Source organism: Rana temporaria, chromosome 2 (genome assembly GCF_905171775.1).
Source record: "Rana temporaria chromosome 2, aRanTem1.1, whole genome shotgun sequence".
NCBI lineage: Eukaryota > Metazoa > Chordata > Amphibia > Anura > Ranidae > Rana > Rana temporaria.
Genome location: NC_053490.1, coordinates 218,348,534 through 218,371,424, shown reverse-complemented (window position 1 = coordinate 218,371,424; position 22,891 = coordinate 218,348,534). Strand labels below are relative to the sequence as shown.

Here is a 22,891-nt window from a genome sequence, read left to right as displayed (position 1 = left end):
TATTGAGTTTAGCCTTTTGGCCCGGCCCTCCAAAATATTTTTAGTTTCTCATGTGGCCCCATCGAAAAAATAATTGCCCACCCCTGCCTTAGACAATGTAATTACAGATCTGTCAGATGGGGGATATCTATAAATTGAGGGAGAGAGGCGTGGGGAATTTTTCAGCAAACATTTATATGTACTTTAACAAGGTCAACATGGTCAACATGCAAATATCAATATACCTGAGCAAGCAACTGAAAACAGTTCCAGCCTTTTTCTTATGCTGGTGTCAAAGAACATTTTATATGTAGAGATCTGCTGACCTCTACAGTCAGTATTTGTAAATAGCTGTGTCCCTGTCTCTGAATTGTCAGGTTGGAAACCCCAAAAGTAGGAAGTCAAGAAAGAGAAAGTGTGCGACAAGTCCCCATACCAGAAGCAGGGATTTTTAGGCAAGCGCTGCTATGTTTACTAATTTAGTATTGGTTTCCATAGCTTCTGGGTATATAAAGTATACACTATTGTACAAAAGATGTGTGGTATTGGGGTAAGTGGCGCTGCCCTCCAATTAGTAGTATGGGTAGAGATATGGTTAAATCCTTCCATAGGTTAACTTAGTTAATAAGATCCACTTCCTCTTAAGTGACTGTATCCAAACTGATAGTGAACCTTCCAAAGTGGTAGTGTTATACGTAATAGTTGTGTCAAAGTGAAGCTTGTTGCTGCATGCCACCCATGAAGAGCGAGTCAGTGTTTGGGTCGCTCTTCCTGGGGGCCAGTCAATATGGGCTTTATATACACTAAGTCAGACCTGGGCAAACTACGGCCCGCGGGCCGTATACGGCCCGGCGGACCTTTTAATCCGACCCCCGGGCAGTGTTGCCAATAGGGTTGTCCCGATACCGATACCAGTATCGGTATCGGGACCGATACCGAGTATTAGCGGGAGTACTCTTACTCCCGCTAATACCCCCGATACTAAAATAGAATATTTCCCCCCCCCCCGCCGCCGCCGCCACGTTAATCACCGCGGCGGGGAACATTACAGACAGCGTTCGTTTGAATAGCTGTTTTCCCTGCCACGCATAGACACTCCCCCTTGGACGGATCTGTCCAATCGCGAGCAAGGGGGAGTCACATAGACACTCCCTCTTGCTCGCGATTGGACAGATCCGTCCAAGGGGGAGTGTCTATGCGCAGCGGGGAAAACAGCTGTTCAAACGAACGCTGTCTGTAATGTTCCCTGCCGCGGTGATAACAGTAGGTACGGGGGACAATGGCTGCTGTACGGGGGACAATGGCTGCTGTACTGGGGACAATGGCTGCTGTACTGGGGACATGGCTGCTGTACTGGGGACATGGCTGCTGTACTGGGGACATGGCTGCTGTACTGGGGACATGGCTGCTGTACTGGGGACATGGCTGCTATACGGGGGACATGGCTGCTATACGGGGGACATGGCTGCTATACGGGGGACATGGCTGTTATACGGGGGACATGGCTGCATTTGGGGACACATTTAAAAAAAAGTATCGGTATTCGGTATCGGCGAGTACATAAAAAAAAGTATCGGTACTTGTACTCAGTCCTAAAAAAGTGGTATCGGGACAACCCTAGTTGCCAACCGTCCGTAGAATTACAGACAGTACGTAAATAAAAGGCACTTTTTCCCTGTTCGTAAAAGTCCGTAATAAGGGAAATGTGCCCGTAAAAAGATCCGAATGTGAGCCGCAGCGCAGGCAGCGTCTAGTCCTCCTACATTATGCATAGCCTCGCCCTCTCTGACTGCCCAGCCCACCACCACCCGCCGCGCAGCCAATTATCAAAGCGCATTTTCGCGCTAACAACACTGCTGCCAGCCTATTCAAAAGAGCAGCGCGGGGAAACTGAGGAACATCGTAGAATGTGTGGACTCTGTGGAGAGCGGCACCGGCGGGATAGCACGCAGCAGCAGATGTAGTGGACACACTGCAGACGCACCCCCACTGTGACGGAGTGGACTGAGTGAAGGCAGACGGAGACCGACCAGTGCGCCTGCCTGCCTGCTCTGCCCGCCCGACTGACTGACTGTAGCAGTCGGCAGCCGCCATGCTGGTGCCCGGACCTGGAGTGGACCCTGGTCTCCACTCTCTTCGTTGGAGTAGGACTCCTCGCGACGCCTGCTGCCTGCCCTCAGTGCCACTGCCCTGGCCTTGTCTGGTGAGTCCTCCTCAGTCCAGCAGCAGAGTGTGAAGTGCTATCCTACCTAGACATCATCAGTATGCTGTGTCCTCCTCCTGTGCCCCTTTCACCTCTCCACAGGTCAGATCTGTGGAGAGGTGAAAGGGGCACAGGAGGAAGACACAGCATACTGATGATGTGAAGAAGTGATATGATAATTTATTTGCAGCCTCTGTGCCATGTCCCCAGCCTCTGTCCCCCTCCTGTGTCATGTCCCCAGCGTCTGTCCCCCCCTCCTGTGCCATGTCCCCAGCGTCTGTCCCCCTCCTGTGCCATGTCCCCAGCGTCTGTCCCCCTCCTGTGCCATGTCCCCAGCGTCTGTCCCCCTCCTGTGCCATGTCCCCAGCTTCTGTCCCCCTCCTGTGCCATGTCCCCAGCGTCTGTCCCCCCTCCTGTGCCATGTCCCCAGCGTCTGTCCCCCTCCTGTGTCATGTCCCCAGCGTCTGTCCCCCTCCTGTGTCATGTCCCCAGCGTCTGTCCCCCTCCTGTGTCATGTCCCCAGCGTCTGTCCCCCTCCTGTGTCATGTCCCCAGCGTCTGTCCCCCTCCTGTGTCATGTCCCCAGCCTCTGTCCCCCTCATGTGTCATGTCCCCAGCCTCTGTCCCCCTCCTGTGTCATGTCCCCAGCCTCTGTCACCCTCCTGTGTCATGTCCCCAGCCTCTGTCCCCCTCCTGTGTCATGTCCCCAGCCTCTGTCCCCCTCCTGTGTCATGTCCCCAGCCTCTGTCCCCCTCCTGTGTCATGTCCCCAGCCTCTGTCCCCCTCCTGTGTCATGTCCCCAGCCTCTGTCCCCCTCCTGTGTCATGTCCCCAGCCTCTGTCCCCCTCCTGTGCCATGTCCCCAGCCTCTGTCCCCCTCCTGTGCCATGTCTATAACAAGTACTCGTACCAGTTGTCCAACAATGATATTTACTGCTTTTTATAAAGAAATACAATTGATTTTATGCAGTATTGAGTTTAGCCTTTTGGCCCGGCCCTCCAAAATATTTTTAGTTTCTCATGTGGCCCCATCGAAAAAATAATTGCCCACCCCTGCACTAAGTGGTGGCTACATGTTCAAGCCTCCCTTTAATGCTCTTAGGAAGTGGTTGATTCTCAGAGTTTACAATGTTGTGAAAAATAAGTTGAAAAGTGATTCAAACTAGTGTCACCCTTCAATGGGTGAGTTTACAAAATTGTGATAAATAACCTGGAAAAGTGATCCAAAATAGTGTTACCCTTCAATGGGTGATATTGACACGTGTGAGTTAGATATAAACCTCAAAGTGCACTTGATTATTGGCTACACTCTAGTATCAAGTGCACTTTGAGGTTTATACAGTATCTAACTCACACGGGTCAATATCACCCATTAAAGGGTAACTCTACTTTGGATCACTTTTCCAGCTGAAAAGTTCTGTGGATTATAAATATAGAATGTGAAAGTTGTTTGACGATTAGAACATGCATAGTAGGACAAAAATATACATAATAAAATATAAATAATTCCTGCTAGAAACCATTTAGTATTTGGATTTGGATATTTTCAAATTGTGAATCTAACTAAAGAATTCAATACAACAGAGTGCAAACATGGTAAAGAATGCATGTCACCTGACGGTGCAATACCATGTCAGGAAAATATGTGTGTTATTACCTAGGTGTCTGGTGACATTTCTTCCACTGAGTGTAGTAAAGTAAAAAAAAAAAAATAACCTTGTGATCATTAACTTGGTCTTAATTAAACAATTTCTTCCCCACTGGTACAACTGACAAAACAGACTATTGATGAGAAGCAGTCTGTCAACAAAAAAATGCTGAGACACAAAGCTCATCTCGAGGGAGCAACGTCCTTCTAAGACGATGACAGTTAACCTTCAGCCAAAGTCACTGTATGCATTCTAAATCATGCAATGTCAGAAAAGACAGAACAAAAAATAGAAGATGTACATAATACATCTAGCAACAAAATGTGATGTTTACAAAAGACGTGTGTGTATATATATATAATCGTTTTTTTTAATCGATTAATCGACTAATTTCGATTAATTATAACAGACATACAGATCCAACTACTTTTAGCTGATCTCCTTGCAGGCTGATTCCCAGTGCAGCTACCAACCACTGGAAAAATGGATAGCAGGATACAAAAAACACACAAAGGCAGCGCTCGATGAGAATAGCATTAAAACTTTTATAGTCTTCAAGTAGGTAACAAAATAAGTATTGCACTGGAGATAAAATTGATGTAGCTACATAAACTGTAAAAATGGTGCGAGTAATACCAAACGGGAGCAAAAGCAGTCATAAAAAAAAAAAGGGAACCAAGCGTGATACTGGTATAAAAATGTGTACAACGATACTACTGCTGAATCCAGATGAGGAGGGGTTAACATAAGTCCGCCGGCATGTAGATGTCCCATGAAGGGAACTACCACAACTCCCAGTGGATGGCTGTAGAATCCCAGGTTGATAGAGGGAAGTGATAGAGAAAAGTGTAACAGCCCTTGCGTGTGGCAGATAGTAAGGTCCCGCCAGCATGCAGATATGAAGGCATAGCAAAGGAGCCCATCAGATGGACACGGCAAGCCCTGCCGGTGTCCGTGACGTCACCGGATTTCCGACAGAACTCCCTGAAGACCCAGAAGCCGGCGGAGAGGTGAGTACCAATCAAAAGAATTTTGATCAATCAAATAAATTAACAATTAATCGAGGAATTAATAGTTAATTTTCACAGCCCTAATATATATATATATATATATATATATATACACATACACACACACACACACACACAAAGTGGGGAAAATAATTATTTGATCCCATTCTAGATTGTAAGCTCTAACGAGCAAGGCCCTCTGATCCCTCCTGTATTGATTTGTATTGTGACTGTACTGTCTTCCCTGATGTAAAGCGCTGCGCAAACTGTTGGCGCTATATAAATCCTGTATAATAATAATAATAATCCCATGCAGATTTTGTAAGTTTGTCCACTTACAAAGAAATTAAGGGTCTATAATTTTTATTATTGGTGTATTTTAAATGATAGCGATAGAACATCAACCAGAAAAAAAAAAACATAAAACAAATGCTATAAACGAAGTTGCAGTTCAGTAAGTAAAATAAGTATTTGATCCCCAAGCAAAACATGACTTAGTACTTGGTGGAAAAACCATTATTGGCAAGACATTTCTTGTAGTGGGTTACCAGGTTTGCACAGGAAGAAAAATGCTGCCGACTGAGACCCTAAGAACACCATCCTTACAGTCAAGCACAGAGGTGGAAACATTATGCTTTGTGACTGTTTTTCTGTTAAAGGTTTAGACTAAAAATTTGCCACATTGAGGGGCCAATGCATGGGGCCACATTGTAAAATCTTGGATGAAAACCTTCTTACCTCCGCCAGAACCCTGAAGATGGGTCTTTCAGTATGACAATAATTCAAAACATACCGCCAAGGAAATAAAGGAGTGGCTCAAGAAGAAGCCCATTAAGGTCATGGAGTGGCTTACAGTATCTAGTCTCCATACCTTAACCCTATGGAGGGATGCTGAAACTTCAAGTTGCCAAGCGGCAGCCAAGAAATCTTAAGGATTTAGAGAAGATCTGTAAAGCAGGGTGGACCAAAACCCCTCCTGAGATGTGTGCAAACCTGATAACCCAGTATAAGAAACATTATACCTCCGTACTTGCCAACAAGGGTTTCTCCACCAAGTACTTCATGTTTTGCTTGGGGATCAAATACCTATTTTACTCATTGAACTGCAACTCAATTTATAATATTTGTATCATGTGTTTTTTTCTGGATTTTTGGTTGATATTTTGTCTCTATCATTTAAAATACACTCATGATAAAAATTATAGACCCTTCACTTCTTTTTGTAAGTGTAAGTTAGGGATGCCCATCTTCACTGGTCTCACAATTCGATTACGATTATCATGTTCACGATTCAATTTGATGCCACGACATCACAATTACTGCGCATGGTTTTTATTTAAAAATTCTACATTCTAGTAGTTAGAAGTAGTTTATTCCGACTTCTCCCTTCTGCCAGGCACCACCACTGTCTTCTTTCAGCTCGTTTACCAGCGGGGGCCCGGTCTTCTCTGTTCTTCCGACTTCTCCGGCTCTTTTTACCGTCTGCCGGGCACCACCGCTGTCTTCTTTCAGCTCTTTCACCAGCGGGGGACCGGTCTTCTGTGCCACCTTCTTCGATGTTGACCCTCCCGCCCCCTTATGTCGTCACCACCCGGAGCATGCTGGGACTGTGACGTCAGAAGGGAAAAAGAACCGGAGAGTGGGAGAAGAGAGCGGGGAAGTCAAAGACCCCCTGAAGTCGGTAGAAGACCTGCCGAAGTCAAAAGAAGTGAGAAGACCAGGCCCCGCTGGTAAAAGAGCTGAAAGAAGACAGCGGTGGTGCCCAGCAGAAGGGAGAAGACCCCCTGGCGCTGCCTAATAAACTACTTTAAAAACCGGTGGTGTTTTTTCATTGACATTTTTCTTCCACCAGGTGAATGGGTAGGGGTACGATGTACCCCATACTTTTACACATAGGGTGGGGGGCCAGGATCTGGGGGCCCCCTTATTAAAGGGGGCTCACAGATTCCAATAAGCCCCCTGCCCGCAGACAACCAAGGGCCAACATGGGGACAAGGTACTTTGGGGTGGGGGGTGCAGGGCGCCCCCCTGCCCCAAAGCACACACTCCCCCATGTTGAGGGCATGCCGCCTGGTACAGTTCAAGAGGGGGGGGGGGCGCTCGCTCGTCCCCACCCTCTTTCCTGACCGGCCGATCTGCGTGCTCGGATAAGGGTTTGGTATGGATTTGGGGGGACCCCCACGCCGTTTTTTCAGCGTAGGGAGTTTCCTTTGAAATCCATACCAAACCTAAGGGCCTGGTATGCTCTTGGAGGGGGAACCCATGCCAGTTTTTTATTTAAAATTTGGCATCGAGTTCCACTGTGGGAGGGAGGGGCTTGCCTTTGAACAGGTTCACACTGGGGCAACTTCCTGTAAAGTTGCCTCACTGTGAACAGGGATCCGACTTAGAGGCAACTTCCATTGAAATCAATGGGTACAAGTTGCCTACAATTCGGATTGAAGTAGTACAGGAACCTTTTTTCAAGTCGGAGCGACTGCAGTAGTGTACGTTAAAGCGGTTCTCCACCCTAAAGTGGAGTCCCGCTGATCGGAACCCTCCCCCCCTCCGGTGTCACATTTGACACCTTTCAGGGGGAGGGGGGTGCAGATACCTGTCTAAAGACAGGTATTTGCACCCACTTCCAGCCCGGCATTCACGGGCAAAAGACGGGCATTCCGTCATATCCCGTCGCCCCCCCCCCGTTGTGTGTTGGGAACACTCGGCTCCCAGCACACAGCGGGAGCCAATCAGCGGGCGCGGCGCGACTCGCGCATGCGCCGTAGGGAACCGGGCAGTGAAGCCGCAGCGCTTCACTTCCTGGTTCCCTCAGCGTGGATGGCGGGGGGAGCAGCAGAGTGACGAGCGATCGCTCGTCATCTGCTGCGATCGGCGCTGGACTCCAGGACAGGTAAGTGTCCTAATATTAAAAGTCAGCAGCTGCAGTATTTGTAGCTGCTGGCTTTTAATATATTTTTCCCGTGGCACATCCGCTTTAAGATGACTCCATTCACTTACATTCATGTCTTCATGCAGCGCGACTTGAGGCGACTAGGGGTGGCCTGAAGTCGGATCCCAGGTCGCCCCTGTGTGAACCGGCTCTTACCTGCTCCACAGTCCAACGACAAGGCCGCCCGGAGCTCCGCTGTGAATACTTTGCGATGCGCTGTATCTTTTTTAGCAATAGGTTAAACCAGAATATTCGCTGTAAGATGTTGGCGGGTGATCTAATTTAACCTTCACTCTAGAAAGTAGGATGAATTAATTTAGGTTTTTTTATTTACTCAATTGTGCAATCAATATCTAATTGGTTCCTGGTGTAAAGAGTATCTATATAAATGGATGTAAAGGAATTTTAATTGTATGTTTTGAACACATACACTATTAATATATATATATATATATATATATATATATATATATATATATTAGACACACACATTATTGTCAAAAGTATTGGGACACCTGCCTTTACACGCACGTAAACTTTAATGGCATCCCAGTCTTAGTGCGTAGGGTTCAATATGGAGTTGGCCCACCCTTTGCAGCTATAACAGTTTCAACTCTTCTGGGAAGGCTGGCCATAAGGTTTAAGAATGTGTCTATGGGAATGTTTGACCGTTCTTCCAAAAACGCATTTGTCAGGCACTGATGTTGGATGAGAAGGCCTGGCTCGCAGTCTCCGCTCTAATTCATCCCAAAGGTGTTCTATCGGGTTGAGGTAAAGACTCTGTGCAGGCCAGTCAAGTTCCTCCACCCCAAACTTTCTCATCCCTGTCTTTATTGACCTTGCTTTGTGCACTGGTCCAAATCATTTGGTGGAGGGGGGATTATGGTGTGGATTATATTTCAGGGGTTGAGCTTGGGCCCCCTCAGTTCCAGGAATGGCCCCTTCCTGTTCCAATTTGACTGCACACCAGTGCACAAAGCAAGGTCCATAAAGACATTGATGAGCGAGTTAGGGGTGGAGGAACTTAACTGGCCTGCACAGTCTGGCCTGACCTCAACCCAATATAACACCTTTAGGATGAATTAGAGCAGACACTGCAAGCCAGGCCTTCTCGTCCACATCAGCGCCTGACCTCACAAATGTGCTTCTAGAAAAATGGTCAAACATTCCCATAGACACACTCCTAAACTTTGTGGACAGCCTTCCCTGAAGAGTTGAAGCTGTTGTAGCTGCAAAGGGTGGGCATGTAAATGTAGGTGTCCCAAAACTTTTAAGTCCAAGGCCCACCCATTGCCGCTAGAACAGCTTCAACTCTTGTGACTATTCTTCCAGAAGCACATTTGTGAAGTCAGGCACTGATGCTGGATGGGAAGGCGTTCTATCTGGCTGAGGTCAGGACTCTGTGCAGGCCAGTCAAGTTCTTTCTCCCCAAACTCGCTCATCCATGTCTTTATGAACCTTGCTATGTGCACTGGTGAGCAGTCATGTTGAAACAGGAAGGGGCCATGCCCAAACTGTTCCCACAAAGTTGGGAGCATGAAATTGTCCAAAATTCACTGGAACTAACAGGCCAAGCCAAAGCCCAACCCCTGAAAAATAACCTCACATTATAATCCCCCCTCCACCAACTGATTTGGACCAGTGCACAAAGCAAGGTTCATAAAGACATGGATGAGCCAGTTTGGGGTGGAGGAACTTGACTGGCCTGCACAGAGTCCTGACTTCAACCCAATAGAACACCTTTGGGATGAAATACAGTGGAGACTGCGAGCCAGCCCTTCTTGTCCACATCAGTGCCTGACCTCACAAATGCGCTTCTGGAAGACACACTCCTAAACCTTGTGGACAGCCTTCCCAGAAGAGCTGAAGCTGTCAAAGCTGCAAAGGGTGGGCTAACTCAAAATTGAGCACTATGGGCCAAATCCTCAAAAGAGATACGACAGAGTAACTGCTGTTACGCCGTCGTATCCCTGGTCCTAACTATGGAACTGATCCATAGAATCAGTTTCCCATAGTTAGGACAAAGATCCGACATGTTTAATTGAATTACACTGTCGGATCTTAGGATGCAGTACCGCATCCGCCGCTGGGGGCATTTCGCGTCGAAATGCCGCCTCGGTTATGCAAATTAGGACTTACGGAGTCCAAGAAAGCTTTTTTTAGCTTCGTTTTTTCTCCGTAAGTTTTATTTTGCAAACGCAAAGTTAGGGCTGCTTTTACAAGGTGTAAACTGTTTACACCTTGTAAAAACAGACCTTTCTTGCTCGCGACGCGATTTTTTTTAAATGTAAAATTTTTTTTTGGCGCCGTATCTTTTTTTTTACCCGACGCAACTTTATTGTCCCGTCGCAATCCACAAAGCCCGACGTAACGTAATTTCGCGCTATGCACGTCGGGAAAATAACGTCACGAGCATGCGCAGTACGGCCTGTCGCGGGAGCGCGCCTCATTTAAATGGTAATCGCCCCCTGGAGAAGAGGAACGCCTTGCGCCGGCCCGATTTAAGTTACACCGCTCAAAACTTCAAGTGCTTTGTGGCACTTAGTTAGAGATTTTGCGGCGGTGTAACTTAAATGGAAAAAGTTACGTTGCGCCGGGTTTTTGAGGATTAGGCCCTATGTGCCAAGATGCCATTAACCACTTAAGGACCGGAAGGATTTGCCCCCTCAATGACCAGGCCATTTTTTGTGATAGGGCACTGCGTCGCTTTAAGTGACGTGCAACGTTGTACCCCCCCCCAAAAAAAATATATATATATATAAATAATCTCACAATAAGCGTATATTTATTGAATTGTGCACAAGTTTTTTTTTCTCACTAGTAATGGTGGGGATCTGCGATTTTTAGCAGGACTGCAACATTGTGGTGGACAGATCGGACACTTTTTTGGGACCATTGACATTTATACAGCGATAAGTGCTATAAAAATGCACTGATAACTGTGTAAATGTCACTGTCAGGAAAGGGGTTAACCTTGTTCCCTCGTGTGTGTTTCTAACTGTCGGAGGATGGGTCTGACTGGAGGAGGAGACAAATCGATGTTCCTAATTACTAGGAACAGCAGATCGGTCTCTCTTTCCATCAGAACAGGGATTTGTATGTTTACATACACAGATCCCCATTCTGGCTCCCGTGACGGCGATCGTGGGTGGCCGGCGGACACCACGGCCGCTGGCCACGCACATCAGGTCAGCCAGGCGCCTGCTATGGCTCTTAAAAGGAGTTGATGTACCAGTACGGCAATTCTCGGGAACGAGCCGACCTGCTGCCGTATGACAGCGGATGGTCGGCAAGTGGTTAAAGTTTATGTGCATGTAAAGCCAGGCGTCCCAATACTTTTGGTAATACATTGTGTTTTTATATATATATATATATATATACCTATATCTATATCACACATATATACACATACACACCCAGTCATCGTATTACAATATACTGTATCTGGTCACGGTCTATACTTAAAATGTTGGCGTGTTTGATGTGGGTGATGCAAGACCTTGTCCTTTATTGCCTTCTTGGTCCCCCTCCTCTTGGCGATGCTGTGAAAGGTGAGGCTCGGATTTTAAGGCAAGGTTCCAGTATGACTTGCTGAGATGTGCTCTGCCCATAAGCTTATGCATAATTCATGAGAAAGGAAACCTTAAAGCATTTTTGGCTTAACGTATGAAATTTCAGACTGAAGATCAGTCTGTGTACCTTCTAGCAGCTAATGTCTATCCTACATGTTCTAATCTACTCTGGCAAAAATGAAAGGGTGATGCTGATTGATTAAAAATAAATGCATACAGTTCTGCAGCCAGGCACACCATTATCTCACAAGAATGTATGAATGCCTACACTCCCAGTCAAAAATATAGTAAAAAGTCTGCAGAGATAGTGGGAGGTACTCGGATCTCTTGAATAGATGGGATATAACAGTTTTAAATTTGTCAGATTAATTTTTTCTTAAACATTTTGGAAAACTAAGCTGATACAGTTGAAAGGGCCACTCTCGTCAAAAGTTTTGTGTAAAAGCTAAAGATTGAACCACCTTTTTAAATAAAATCCCGTTAAAACTCCAGTGGAAAAAATGTCCTTGTGATTACAAAGCCACAGCAAAAGTGTTGCTCTATTGTTGCCGAAATACCAATTTAGTTGAATTTTTGACATTATGAAAAACCTGACTTTGTAATGTCCATGGAAATCTGATAGAACTCTACAGCATTTGTGATATCATGTTAATAGATTACCCCAGACATAATTCAGCAACTGTGTCAACACATCATCAATGTCATAACAATTATGGGTAAAGCTTGCTTTTAAATCCATAGAGACTCTCCCAATTAGTATCAGGTGGTGCAAGCTAATGTGTGTGTGTGTGTGTGTGGTGGGGGGGGGGGGGTCTATATCACTAATTTGCCAAATAGTAGAAGAATTATTTGAGAACTTATGCATGTGGATGTTTTGGGACATGCTTCAAGATAAGACATACAGTTGTGTGCATACGTTTACATACCCTGGCAGAATTCATGATTTCTTGGCCATTTTTCAGAGAATATGAATAGACACAAAAACATTTTTCCCTCATGGTTAGTTGTTTGGCTGAAGCTATTTAATATCAATCAACTGTGTTTACTCTTTTTAAATTGTAATGGCAACAGAAACTACCCAAATGACCCTGATCAAAAGTTTACCCTGGTGATTTTGGCCTCATAACATGCATACAAGTTAACACAAAGGGGTTTGAATGGCTATTAAAGGTAACCTGAGTTTCTGGACTCCTGACAGACCCTTGCATCTTTCATCCAGTGCTGCACTGACGTTTCTGGATTCGGAGTCATGTGGAAAGCAAAAGAATTGTCAAAGGATCTGCGGGAAAAGGTAGTTAAACTGTATAAAACAGGAAAGGGATATAAAAAGATATCCAAGGAATTGAGAATGCCAATCAGAATTGTTCAAACGCTAATCAAGAAGTGGAAAATGAGGGGTTCTGTTGAAACCAAACCACGTTCAGGTAGACTAAAATGGCAGTCACAACTGCCAGGCAAATTGTTCGAGATGCAAAGAAAAACCCACAAAAAACTTCAGGTGAAATACAGGACTCTCTGAAAACATGTGGTGTGGCTGTTCCAAGATGCACAAGGAGGCAGTTGAAAAAAGATAGGCTTCATGGTCGAGTTGCCAGAAGAAAGACATTACTATGCAAATGCCACAAAATATCCTGCTTACAATATGCAAACAGCAAAAAGAATAGCATCAAACCTTCTGGCACAATTTGGAGTGACGAGACCAAAATTTTGCTTTTTGGCCACAACCATAAACGCTACATTTGGAGAGGAGTCAACAAGGTCTATGATGAAAGGTAGACCATTCCTACTGTGAAACATGGAGGTGGATCACTGATGTTTTGGGGATGTGTGAGCTACAAAGTCACAGGAAATTTGATCAAAATGTATGGCAAGATGAATGCAGTATGTTATCAAAATATACTGGAGGAACATTTGCATTCACCAGCCAGGAAGCTGCACATGGGACGTACTTGGACATTCCAACATGACAATCCAAAACACAAGGCCAAGAGGACCTGTCATTGGCTACAGCATAATAAAGTGAAGATTCTGGAGTGGCCATCTCAGTCTCTTGACCTCAACATTGAACCACTCTGGGAAGATCTCAAGCGTGCAGTTCATGCAACACAGCCCAAGAATTTGCAGGAACTGGAGGATTTTTGCCAAGAGGAATGGGCAGCTTTACTATCTGAGAATATAAAGAGACTCATTCACAAATACCAAAAAAGACTTCAAGCTGTTAAAGGGGGCAATACACAGTATTAAGAACTGGGGTAAGTAAACTTGTGATCAGGGTCATTTGGGTAGTTTCTGCTGTGATGATTTAAAAAGTAAACACCGTTGATTGATAATAAATGGAGAGGGAGAGAGAGAGAGGGAGAGAGGGAGAGAGGGAGAGAGAGAGGGAGAGAGGGAGAGAGGGAGAGAGAGAGGGAGAGAGGGAGAGAGGGAGAGAGAGAGAGGGAGAGAGAGAGGGGGAGAGAGAGAGGGGGAGAGAGAGAGAGAGAGAGAGAGAGAGAGAGAGAGAGAGAGAGAGAGAGAGAGAGAGAGAGAGAGAGAGAGAGAGCCCTATATTTGTCCTCCTTATGGGCTTCATAGCCGTGTGGGGCTGTACACTGCCAAGAATGAGCATATTTATGTAGCAGGTAGCACAGGTGGATGCGATCAGCAAGCCTGTACAAATATAAGGCAGCTAAATCAAGACTGCGCACATGCTACCTGCTGAGCAAATGCGCTCATACTTGGTGTAGGGCTCTACACGGCTGTGTGAATGAGACCTCATTTATATAATTTCATTATAAAAAGCAAGTAACATGACTTATGTGCTACATACTAGTGACTCTGTGAAAAGTTTTAGCCTTCCACACTCCTAAATCGGTATGCAGTATGAAATTGGCTATTTCCATTAGGCACAGTTGCACAAGTCTTTATTTTATAAGAACCCCTTTACCACACAGAAATCGGTTATTCCAAACTGTTAAGAAAAGGAGTGCAAAGAGTGTATTCGCTCACACCTAAAAAGTGTGACAATTATGGAAACCACCCATTTACTGCATCTTTAAGTTTACCCAAAGATGTACACTATTGTTACATACAGTAATAAATTCTGAAGCCTTTACATAGACTACTGTGACACAGGAAAAACCATATCAGATAAACTCTGGAAATAATGCAAATTAAAGACATGTGGGCTGAATATTAAAAGTCAGATATCCTAAAGATTTCCACTGTAAGGGCATATGACACAAGATTAAAAAACAGTAGCATGTTTGAACACAAATAACTTCAGGCTGGGCATGCAAGGTATACATTTATTCCCCCCCCCCCCCCCAGAAGATTCAAACAGTCAATCTATTGTAGAGGCTGATTATTAGTGATCATATCAAGTGAATCCCTTTCATAATTAATTTTAGCATCTACAGTATATTCAAATCTATCAGATTTACAGTTAATCATGCAATTCATTTATCCAGACTATTGCTGTACAAAACTTATTTTTTTTCTGTTTTTTTTTCTTTGCAGGCAAGACAAGTTGCATGCATATAAATAAATACAGTACTACAATACTAGTTTGTCGAGCAACTCATGACCTACAGAAATGGTCACACTGATTTTCAAACTATTTTTGGTATTTGGGTATAGAGGTTTTTTTTTTTGTTTTGTTGATGATCAGACAGTGCAAATAATTCTTTGCAACACAGGGCAACTACAAAACTATACTTTTCTACAGTTCAAAGCACAAATTGCAAATGAAAAGAAACAACTGGTCACCTTAAGATATAAAAGTCTCATAAAAGAATAATAGTTTATGATACTTATGCTCATTCTCAACATGTGAGAATACATTTTTTTTACATTTTCTTTTAAATAGTTATTTTTTACTCTACCGTTAAAAGATAAGATGACGCTGGGTTTCCATTATAAACTGTCCTAAATCACAAGTGTGTGTGTGTTGTCCATAGCATGTAATCATTTCATACTCCACCATTTTAAAAGGTTAAGAAACTTTTATAAAATAAGCCTTCATAACAGCTTTGCAAAAGCTAAAGTTGTATAAATGTAGGTTCAGAATCAGGTAAACTGAACCAAAATCATACATTTGAATGGCAAACTTGAGTGCGTCAGAACACAGGCTGACTTGTAGGGCTTTGCATGTGTGCTAAATCGCATTACCAACATTCAAAAATCCACACAAATTGTTTGTCGTCAATACATGGACAGTTCTCTCATGTACAGTAAAAGATCAGAGTTACTTGTTGCCAAAACAAGGTCTAATGATACATATTCTGCTCCCAATTTATAAACCCTACTTTCTGCAAATATTTATGTTCACATACATACCAAATCTAAAAAGGGGCATTTCCAAAACTTTCAGGAGGATAAAACTTTCCTCAATAAATTTGAAAATTATTTAATATTCTAAAAAGTACACTGTTGTGCAATTTGAAAAGCACTTTACATGGAAAAGTTTTGTAAAAAAAAGAAAAAAAATCTGCAGAGGACGGTCTGTTCAGTTCTGTGCAAGGTGAATGAATGTCATTCATTTGTTTATCCTAAAATATATACCTTATCAGAAATGCAGTTTCTCAAAAGCTTCAAGAATAATTGTAAAATATCAATGACAAAGTATAATTGCATACACCAGATTTAGTCATGTGTATTAGAAAAACACAATAGGCAAACAAGCAGCCAGTAAGCATAAATACACAGTTTAGCACTTTGTATCATATGTTAGGGAAAAGGTCAATGCAAATAAAGCTTAATAAAGCATGTAACATTACAGAAAAAAAAAAAAGGCAACATCTTACTAATAGAAGCCAAGAAGATCAGGCAGAAGGCAAAAAGCAACATCACTCTTGAAGGATTCATCATCCTGGATTGGTATCTCAGTGAAGGCTCATGCCCTGACACCGTTATATACTGTAGTGAAATGAACCCTGTCTTGTACAGAGCAATAAAGAATAGCTTGGACAGGACTGACAGACCCCTACGTTTTATCACGTAACACAAGACTGCGACTTTTGTGTTGGAACAGTGACATCTTACACGACCGTGTTAAAATGTGTTTGCTGTTCAAGGAAGCATAGCATTCTGTATCCCCTGCTATGTACAATAATACATGTTTGATTAAAGCAACAACAAAAAAAATGCAGTGGTACAGGGCCCAGAGCATAAACGCTAATGTATTTAAATATTTTGGTACCATTAAAGTCCTGTTAGGGCCCTTTCACACGGGCGGTTCAATCAGGTCTGTCAGTCAGTTTTTCAGGCGGACCTGATCGGACCCTCCATTCACCCTTATGGAGCGGCGGATGTCAGCTGTGACATGTCCGCTGACATCTGCCGTTATTTGATGGGCAAAATCCAGATGGATGTGGTCCTATTTTACATCCACCTGGTGGATCAGATCGGATACGATCAGATGAAAAAACGGACAGGCGGTCCATTTTCACCTGATCGCCCCATGGAGGAGAGCGGGACTGTGCCCACCTTCACTCTGCTCAGTAAGTGCAGACGGACCTGGCATCCGCTTGCTAAGCAGGGATCAGCGGAGCGATCCCCCCGCTGAGCAAGCAGAGTCCGTCAAAGAGGGGCGTTGTGTGAAAGGGGCCTTAGTTTATCATGGTTAGGATGTTTCTACATTACATATTTTTTTCTGCTTGTTTAGAATATCTAAATAAGCCCCTGTTCATCCCCATCTATAAGCAAGTAATTTTCAAAGTTAACAAAACGTGCATTGAAATCAAACCTATTTTTCTATTTTATGAGAGCACATCTGCCACCCTTTAATGTAAACAAACAGCAAGCATTTCTAAACGGTTAGAAATCAACTTAGACCAGACTTTACAGCTGTTTTGCAATCTTTGAGAATCAATTATATATCAGACAGGAGGCTCATATGTTATGCATTATCTTTCTTTAATAATGCCCATAGCAGAAATACAACTTTTTCAGTGATTTCAAATAGAAAAACGTTTTAACTGAAAGAAAAGAAAAAACTACAACACCCAGCAGCCCTCAGGCTGGGACTGCCAATCATGAGGCAGGACAGCCGGCATATAAGGGGCTGCCTCCTTAGAACCTTCCTCTTTCTTTCTGCTCATGGCAGAGATAAGTATTCCTATGTGTTATATGTTTGTTCTTTAATATCTGATGTATAATATAGACATCTGTGGCATTGTGGATAGTTTTTCACTATCTATGGTGCGCCTTTATTTATTGTATTTTAATTTTATTTTAATGTAATTTTAATTTTAATTTCATTTTAATTTAATGTTAATTTTAAATGTAATTTTATGGATGTCATTTGGTATGTAACATCCTTTTGTAGGGGACGCAGCTCTCCACTACTGTGTACATTTTTGTACAATTATTGAGCTCATTATTGCGCTTTTTAATGGTTATTCTCTGAAAAACCGTTGCTCGTTTTTCTTTGTTTGTCCCCTTGCTTTGTACTCCATTCCCGGCCTCCCGGTTGGGCTGCGGCCGATGCACATCCCTTCCCGGTGCGCTCTAGCACACTCGGCACAGTTTCTGACTGGAGGTAGGACGGCGCCATTTAAACACATTGGCGCTTTTTTCCTACCTCCCTTCTTCTCCCCCCCTGCATCACTCCGACAGTGTGCGGCATGCGGGGCAGGGCTTGGAATGCGGGTCCGCTTGTCTAGTCTTGTAGTGGGGAGTTTCTCCCCTCACAGTGATAATCTTGTATGAGTGAGGGAACGAACCTTGCCTCACTCCTACAATCCATTTCAATGCATACAGTTTAGGTCGGGGGGCGGAGTTTCCGCCGCTCCTCGCCGTCACAACGGTGCCTCTCTCGGTACCGGGAGGCGCCCCCCCCCCCAGTCTCCGAGCAGGACGGGAAACAGCGATTCTCATCGACCGCTCCGCCACCCCTCGGACCAATAGGGACTCCAGAGGCCGTAGTTTAGCGAGACTTCGCCTCTGGAGCTGAAATCTCGTCAGGAACCTGCTGCTGTTCCTTCATATTTGCAGCCAGTAGATGGCAGTGTAACCTCACAGGAGGATGAGAGATCTCATTTCGACCACTAGATGGCAGTACATCATTCCAAGTCGAGATCAAAATATATAAATAAATATATATATTTCTTTTCCTTCAGGTTTCCAATAATTGAATGAAATATTCTAAATAATAAAAATTTAAATAAATAAATTAAATAATTTAAATATTCAAATCTAAATAAATAATTAAATAAAATAAATGTATATAATAAATAAATAAATTACATAATTTAAACGAGCCAGGACCTCGCTTCCCCTGCATCGCTACGCCAGTGTGCGGCGTGCGATACAAGGCACAGGACGCGGGCCCTCATGCTTGGCTCCATTGTTGTGGGGAATCACTCCCCTCACTGTACTGTCACAAACAAATGAATACGTTTAATAAATAAATAATAATACATATATTGGTGAATAAGTATTTTATGGTTATATATTATATATAATATTATATGATTAATTTGATATGACAAAATATATGATGTATATTTTATAAATATAGATCATATTATATTAATAAATGAATATATTATTAAATAAATATTATACTAATCATCGGTTTATGTCTCGGGGGAATTTTTTTCCCTGGCATGTACTCTACTGAACAAATAAATAAATAAATAAATATTTTAACCACTTAAGCCCCGGACCAATACGCTGTCTAAAGACCCAAGGTGTTTTTACAATTTGGCAATGCGCTGCTTTAACTGGTAATTGCGCGGTCATGCAATGTTGTACCGAAACGAAACTTGCGTCCTTTTCTTCCCACAAATAGAGCTTTATTTTGATGGTATTTGATCGCCTCTGCGATTTTTATTTTTTGCGATATAAACGCAAAAAGACCGTAAATTTTGAAAAAAAATGATTTTTCTTATAACAAAAAGTAAAAAATATCGAATAAACTAAATTTTAGTCAAACATTTAGGCCAAAATGTATTCAGCCACATGTCTTTAGTAAAAAAAATCGCAATAAGCGTATATTTATTGGTTTTCGCAAAAGTTATAGCGTCTACAAACTAGGGTACATTTTCTGGAATTTACACAGCTTTTATTTTATGACTGCCTATCTCATTTCTTGAGGTGCTAAAATGGCAGGGCAGTACAAAACCCCCCCAAATGACCCCATTTTGGAAAGTAGACACCCCAAGGAAACTGCTGAGAGGCATGTTGAGTCCATTGAATATTTAATTTTTTTGTCCCAAGTGATTGAATAATGACGAAAAAAAAAAAAAAAAATGTTTACAAAAAGTTGTCACTAAATGATATATTTCTCACACATGCCATGGTTATATGTGGAATTGCACCCCAAAATACATTCTGCTGCTTCTCCTGAGTACAGGGATACCACATGTGTGGGACTTTTTGGGAGCCTAGCCGCATACGGGGCCCCAAAACCCAAGCACCGCCTTCAGCATTTCTAAGGGCACAAATTTTTGATTTCACTCCTCACTACCTATCAAGGTTTCGAAGGCCATAAAATGCCAAAATAGCAAAAAAAAAACCCAAATGACCCCATTTTGGAAAGTAGACACCCTAAGCTATTTGCTGAGAGGCATGTCGAGTCCATGGAATATTTTATATTTTGACACAAGTTGACACAAAAATTTATGTCCTTAGAAATCTTGAAGGCGGTGCTTGGTTTTCGGGGTCTCATACGCGGCTAGGCTCCCAAAAAGTCCCACACATGTGGTATCCCCGTACTCAGGAGAAGCAGCAGAATGTATTTTGGGTGCAATTCCACATATAACCATGGCATGTGTGAGAAATATATCATTTAGTGACAATGTTTTGTACATTTTTTTTTTTAAATTTTTTTTGGTCATGATTCAATCACTTGGGGCAAAAAAATTAAATATTCCATGGACTCAACATGCCTCTCAGCAAATAGCTTGGGGTGTCTACTTTCCAAAATGGGGTCATTTGGGGGGGTTTTGTGCTATTTTGGCATTTTATGGCCTTCGAAACTGTGATAGGTAGTGAGGAGTGAAATCAAAAATTTGCGCCCTTAGAAATGCTAAAGGCGGTGCTTGGTTTTCGGGGTCCCGTACGCGGCTAGGCTCCCAAAAAGTCCCAAACATGTGGTATCCCCGTACTCAGGAGAAGCAGCAGAATGTATTTTAGGGTGCAACTCCACATATAACCATGGCATGTGTGAGCAATATATCATTTAGTGACAAATTTTTTTTTTTTTCTCATTATTCAATCACTTTGGACAAAAAAAATAAAAATCAATGGACTCAACATGCCTCTCAGCAGTTTCCTTGGGGTGTCTTCTTTCCAAAATGGGGTCATTTGGTTTTTTTTTGTGCTATTTTGGCATTTTATGGCCTTCGAAACTGTGATAGGTAGTGAGGAGTGAAATCAAAAATTTACACCCTTAGAAAGCCTGAAGGCGGTGATTGGTTTTTGGGGTCCCGTACGCGGCTAGGCTCCCAAAAAGTCTCACACATGTGGTATCCCCGTACTCAGGAGAAGCAGCAGAATGTATTTTGGGGTGTAATTCCACATATGCCCATGGCATGTTTGAGCAATATATCATTTAGTGACAACTTTGCGCAAAAAAATACATATATATATATATATATATATTTATATTTCCCGCAACTTGGGTCAAAATCTAAAATATTCCATGGACTTAAGATGCCTCTCAGCAAATAGCTTGGGGTGTCTACTTTCCAAAATGGGGTCATTTGGGGGGGTTTTCAATTGTCCTGGCATTTTATGCACAACAATTAGAAGCTTAAGTCACACATCACCCACTCTTCTAACCACTTGAAGAAAAAGCCCTTTCTGACACTGTTTGTTTACATAAAAACATATTTTTTTGCAAGAAAGTTAAGTTGAACCCCCAAACATTATATATTTTTTTAAAGCAAAGGCCCTACAGATTAAAATGGTGGGTGTTGCAAAATTTTTTTCCACACAGTATTTGCGCAGCGTTTTTTCAAACGCATTTTTTGGGGAAAAAATACACTTTTTTTTATTTTAAAGCACTAAAACACACTATATTGCCCAAATTATTGATGAAATAAAAATTATGATCTTAGGCCGAGTACATGGATACCAAACACGACATACTTTAAAATTGCGCACAAACGCGCAGTGGCGACAAACTACATACATTTTTAAAAGCCTTTAAAAGCCTTTACAGGTTACCACATTAGATTTACAGAGTAGGTCTACTGCTAAAATGACTGCCCTCGATCTGCCCTTCGCGGTGATACCTCACATGCATGGTGCAATTGCTGTTTACATATGACTCCAGACCGACGCTTGCGTTCGCCTTTGCGCAAGAGCAGGGGGGGACAGGGATGCTTTTTTTTATTTTTTTATATATTTATTTCGCTTTTTTTATTTTATTTGTTAACTGTTCCTTCCATTTATTTATTTTTTTACCATTTTTATTGTTATCTCAGGGAATGTAAATATCCCTTATGATAGCAATAGTTAGTGACAGGTACTCTTTTTTTTTTTAAATGGGGTCTATTAGACCCTAGATCTTTCCTCTGCCCTCAAAGCATCTGACCACACCAAGATCGGTGTGATAAAATGCTTTCCCATATTCTCAATGGCGCCGTTTATATCTGGGGGGGGGGCATTCCCTCCCACTGAATGTAAAAGGAGTCTAGAGGCTAATTAGCCGCTAGGACTGCTTTTACATGAAAGCCGACCGCTGGCTGAAAAGAATGATACCAAGATGATGCCTAAACCCACAGGCATCATTCTGGTATAACCATTCAAAGTCCAGCAACATACCAGTACGTTGATGGTTCTTGTTGGACATGTATTGTAATCTTTTTTTTTTTTCATGCAGCCTGTTGGCTGAACAAAAAAAAGATTGATCGGTGGGTATGTCAACCGTATGTACGTGGCATTAGGAGCAAAATCGCTCCTCCGCCCCTAATGCCCCCATGCTCCGGCATATATGCTCTTTTTTGAACTGTAGTGGTGAAATCACCTCCTACAGCATTGGAGTCGCGGCTTTATATATCGTGGGAGCAAACGCTGTTGCTGTCACGCTAAATAAATCCGCACTGCAACTGAATGGCGTACCTGCTAAGCAAATGATGGTTAACATTAAAACAAAGTAACATTCCAGTATAACAGTAAGATCATACCATACCTGCAAAGCAAATACCTATAAAAAAACATAGTAAAAAATAAAACATTTTTTAACGCAACCTGTGCCTAAAATATATATATGCCGAAGCATAGGGGCATCCTCCCGCAAAAAAGTTATGCCGCGTACGGTCGGACTTTTCTATGCCGCGTACACACGGTCGGACTTTTCTATGCCGTGTACACATGGTCAGACTTTTCCACGGGAAAGCCTCCGTAGGAATGTCAACCGTATGTACGCGGCATTAGGAGCAAAATCGCTCCTCCGCCCCTGCTGCCCCCATGCTTCGGCATATATGCTCTTTTTTTTAACTGTGGTGGTGAAATCACCTCCTACAGCACTGGAGTCGCGGCTTTATATATCGTGGGAGCAAACGCTGTTGCTGTCAAGATAAATAAGTCCGCGCAACAGCTGAATGGCGTACCTGAA

General features: G+C 43.0%; 1 protein-coding gene across 1 annotated transcript in view; it reads right to left on the bottom strand.

Moving 5' to 3' along the window:
- The window catches only part of LOC120926490 (otospiralin-like), a 33,318-nt gene extending 17,034 nt beyond the window's left edge, over positions 1-16,284 (bottom strand). The window contains exon 1 of the mRNA XM_040336451.1: positions 16,128-16,284. Within this exon, the coding sequence (XP_040192385.1) occupies positions 16,128-16,191 (64 nt within the window). The 5' untranslated portion in view covers positions 16,192-16,284. The remainder of the gene's footprint in view (positions 1-16,127) is intronic.
- Between the last annotated feature and the right edge of the window lie 6,607 nt (positions 16,285-22,891).